Source organism: Anarrhichthys ocellatus, unplaced genomic scaffold (genome assembly GCF_004355925.1).
Source record: "Anarrhichthys ocellatus isolate YVR2014 unplaced genomic scaffold, GSC_Weel_1.0 scaffold5668, whole genome shotgun sequence".
Lineage (NCBI taxonomy): Eukaryota > Metazoa > Chordata > Actinopteri > Perciformes > Anarhichadidae > Anarrhichthys > Anarrhichthys ocellatus.
Genome location: NW_022285642.1, coordinates 1 through 3,346, shown reverse-complemented (window position 1 = coordinate 3,346; position 3,346 = coordinate 1). Strand labels below are relative to the sequence as shown.

At 36.4% G+C, this 3,346-nt stretch overlaps 1 protein-coding gene across 1 annotated transcript; it reads right to left on the bottom strand.

Annotated features, from left to right (window-relative positions):
* Positions 1–7: 7 nt before the first annotated feature.
* LOC116379973 (uncharacterized) lies at positions 8–3,337 on the bottom strand (the record flags this gene model as incomplete). The annotated part of the gene is made up of 3 exons (XM_031841931.1): positions 1,515–3,337; positions 1,263–1,469; positions 8–483 (listed from the first exon to the last, which is right to left on the bottom strand). Coding segments are annotated over exons 1-3 (768 nt in total), but the record flags the coding sequence as incomplete, so codon positions are not given.
* Positions 3,338–3,346: the final 9 nt, after the last annotated feature.

The following is a 3,346-nucleotide window of genomic DNA, read 5'->3' as shown; positions in this document are numbered from 1 at the left end:
GTAAAACCTCTTCTTTGCCTTCTTCTGGTTCACTGAACACACCGAAGAGAAGATCCTCCAAGTTCCTGATGTCGGATGTTTTTCTCATGTCAAAGTAAAACATGTAATCAAGCTCCTCGTTGTCTCTTTCTGCCCACAGCTTCAACATTTGGTGAGTGACTGCTGTCTTTCCAATCCCAGGTTTACCGACCAACAGTATGTTTCTACCTGTTTTCAGCAGGTCACTGGGGGAAGTTTCTGCTTTGTTCTCGGGGATGTATGTCCTTAACTTCTTAGGGCGACTCTTCTTGCCTTTCTTGCTCTTGAAGTTCTTGACTTTAACTGGAGAAGAAATGTTTTCTTTGTCTAACACAAGTGACGTGTACGACAGATCGGGCTTATTGTCTCCTTCAAACAGGTTTTTGTTTGCTGTCCAAAACTGATTGGATATTTTTTGTGCTTTTTTCTTCAACTTTCCCTGATATTTGCGGCACGGCCTTGAGCCTAAAATAAAAACAATAGTGAGTAAATAAATATACTATATATAATACTACAGCACAGTATTTGCACGCACACACATTAAAGGGTAACTTTGGTATTTTTCAACCTGGATATATTTTCCCATGTTTTTGTGTCCAAGTGACTAATGAGGACAATATTTTTGAGTTGGTCCAGTATCAGAGAACTCTGGGGATATCCAGATATGTGTCGTGAATTAAAAACCACAATATTTACCTCGGGGTAGAAGTATAAAGTATTAGAAAATAGAAATACTCAAATAAAGTTTAAGTATCTCAAATTTGCAAAGAAAATGTTTATTGACAGCTATAGTTATTGTCCATTGTATTTGTTATTCTTGTTTATTTTGTTACCCATTTGTTACATGTTTAAAATAGATAAAAGAAAATAAAGTGGAACAAATAGTTGTCACTGTCTACATGAATAGTATATGAATGTATGAAAATAATGCACGAAAGGCATATTGTTTGTTTTCATGATCTCCTTTCCTTTGGTAAAAGATGGTGCAGTGTATCCTATGCTAAAGGAGATAAGAAAGGAAGCATTGAAGCACATTGACGGTGTGATCACATTACAGCCCGCTCAGAAGCTGACGTCTGCAGCGTTCTCCCTCAATACTAAACCAGTTTAAAACACTGTTGTTCCCATTAGTCACAAACACATGAGTGAATAGGTTGAGAAATACCAGTTACATCAAATCAGCCCCATAAAGCTAAATAATAAAGATGTGACACACTATCAGTTAGAACTGGGCTTTCACATACCTTTTAAGTAGCTTGTATCTGTTTGTGAGTCTTCGTTGAAGGGAAAGCAGCTGATCCAGTAGTGCAGGTCCTTGTCTAAGGTCCACTTTCTCGTCACGTCAAGAATCCTGAGGAACTCGTAGCAGGCTGCTTCCCCCTTTCTTTTGACTGAGTCCAGTATTTGTCTGTGTTTATCGTAGTCATTTCGCTCTGCCTCAATTACACAAACCTCCTCATCACTCAATACGCGTTTCTCTTTCAAGTTCTCCAGAATCACTGAGAGATTCTTTAATTTTCCCACGAGCGATATTCTGGCATTTTTGACGTAATCTGAGGCAGACTGTGTTGTACAAGCCATGTGTCCTTACGTCTGTGTGTTCTGCACACGGATCCAACTTCAATGATCTGGAGAACAAAATAAAAGCTTACATAAAAAGTGAATTACAACAATGATTCTGACTGTGATGTATGAACTATTATGTAAAACCTCTCAAATCTTTCAGAGTAACTTGTCTAAACATCATGCAGCTGATGCAACATTTAAAAGTTGATCAATTCCAAGATGTCTTTCTGAAGAATGTGCTTCCCAAGATAAGAGGGTGGGGAACCAAACATCCATGTCTCATATTTACAGATCTATCTCCACACTGCATTTATATGGTCTGCAGAACAGGAAAAAGGCCTGGCTCCCCCGCTCCTTTTCTCAATGCTGTGCCTTTAACTGAAACATGCTTAAAGAAATCTGTGCCTTACTGATATGTAATAAAAATATATTCAGGGCAGGAGGAGTTGGCATCAACGTAAAATGATGCTGCATATTTAATGAATAAATATTTCTCAACCCATTCATCTTAAGTAATTTGTTCTCACTGATTCTCTTTCAGCCTTGATAATTTAGCTTCTAAGCTTTCTCCCTACTTTGAGATTGGAGAACGTGCACATCTTACTACCTTTAAAAGAAAACTTAACACACCTTTTGTACTCATCACATTTTACCTTTTGCATCTTTTACTCTGCTACAGTATTTATTGTTACTTTTATTATAGTAGGTATCTTTTATTTGTTGTATTTTTGTCAGTTATGTTTTTAATTTTGCATCTTACTTTTTGTATATTGTGTGGCATATTATTGATTTTGCATAAACTATGTTATTATAAATAGTATAAAATTTTTTTTAAGTCACAAAAAGGTTTAAAAGGGCAGAAACAAATGCGTACATACAGCATAATTTGAAACCATGAGTTAAAACTCATCACACATGAATATGTGGTTTGAAATAATAAGATTGTGTTTTCTTGCATCGTTTGCTTTGTTCTGAATTGTGTAGTTTGAGATACGTAGTGTTAAACTGTGATCTACATAGTGGTCTTGCTCTTGAGTGAGATCGATTGCTTCGGTCTCCACCCACATATCTCGGGGAAACTGCGATATTTTCCTCATTGCAGTAAAGTTATTGCTGAGGAAAAACATATCACTCTCGTGATTATTTATCCCCCTTTTGCAGGTATGTTGTGGATTTTAAACAGCGTTAACATGTCTGTATGAATCTAATATGTCATACGTTTTAAGAGAATGTTACATTTTTGGGTACTTTAGAACTAAGTTTTACCGAGAGTACTGTAGTGTGTGTAACTTACGTGAGTTGACGGTGTAATAGTAGCTGTGTCTACTGCCACCATTTTGTGAATTCACACGTACACAGACAGTAATATTTAGTAGTGATATTTTATTTGTTTTATCTGTATAATATGTTTTATGCACTTTAAGAGAGTTTTAACAGTACTGAATATAAGCTAGTTTGTGCTCGGGGAAATATCTCAAGTAATACTTTGAATAGTGTTTAACATAAATAGTCTATGTACTCTCTACTCTCCTGTAAATCTCTTCATGTGTCAATGATTGTATTTTTGTACAAACTGATTGCAGTAAAGTTCTTGCTGAGGAAAAACATATCACTCTCGTGATTATTTATCCCCCTTTTGCAGGGGTACAACACACACTTACACATATAAGTGGACCACACTGAACACATGAGGGCTGTATATCAGACACACTTAAACATAATTGTGGACCACACTGAACACATGCAGGCTGTATATCAGACA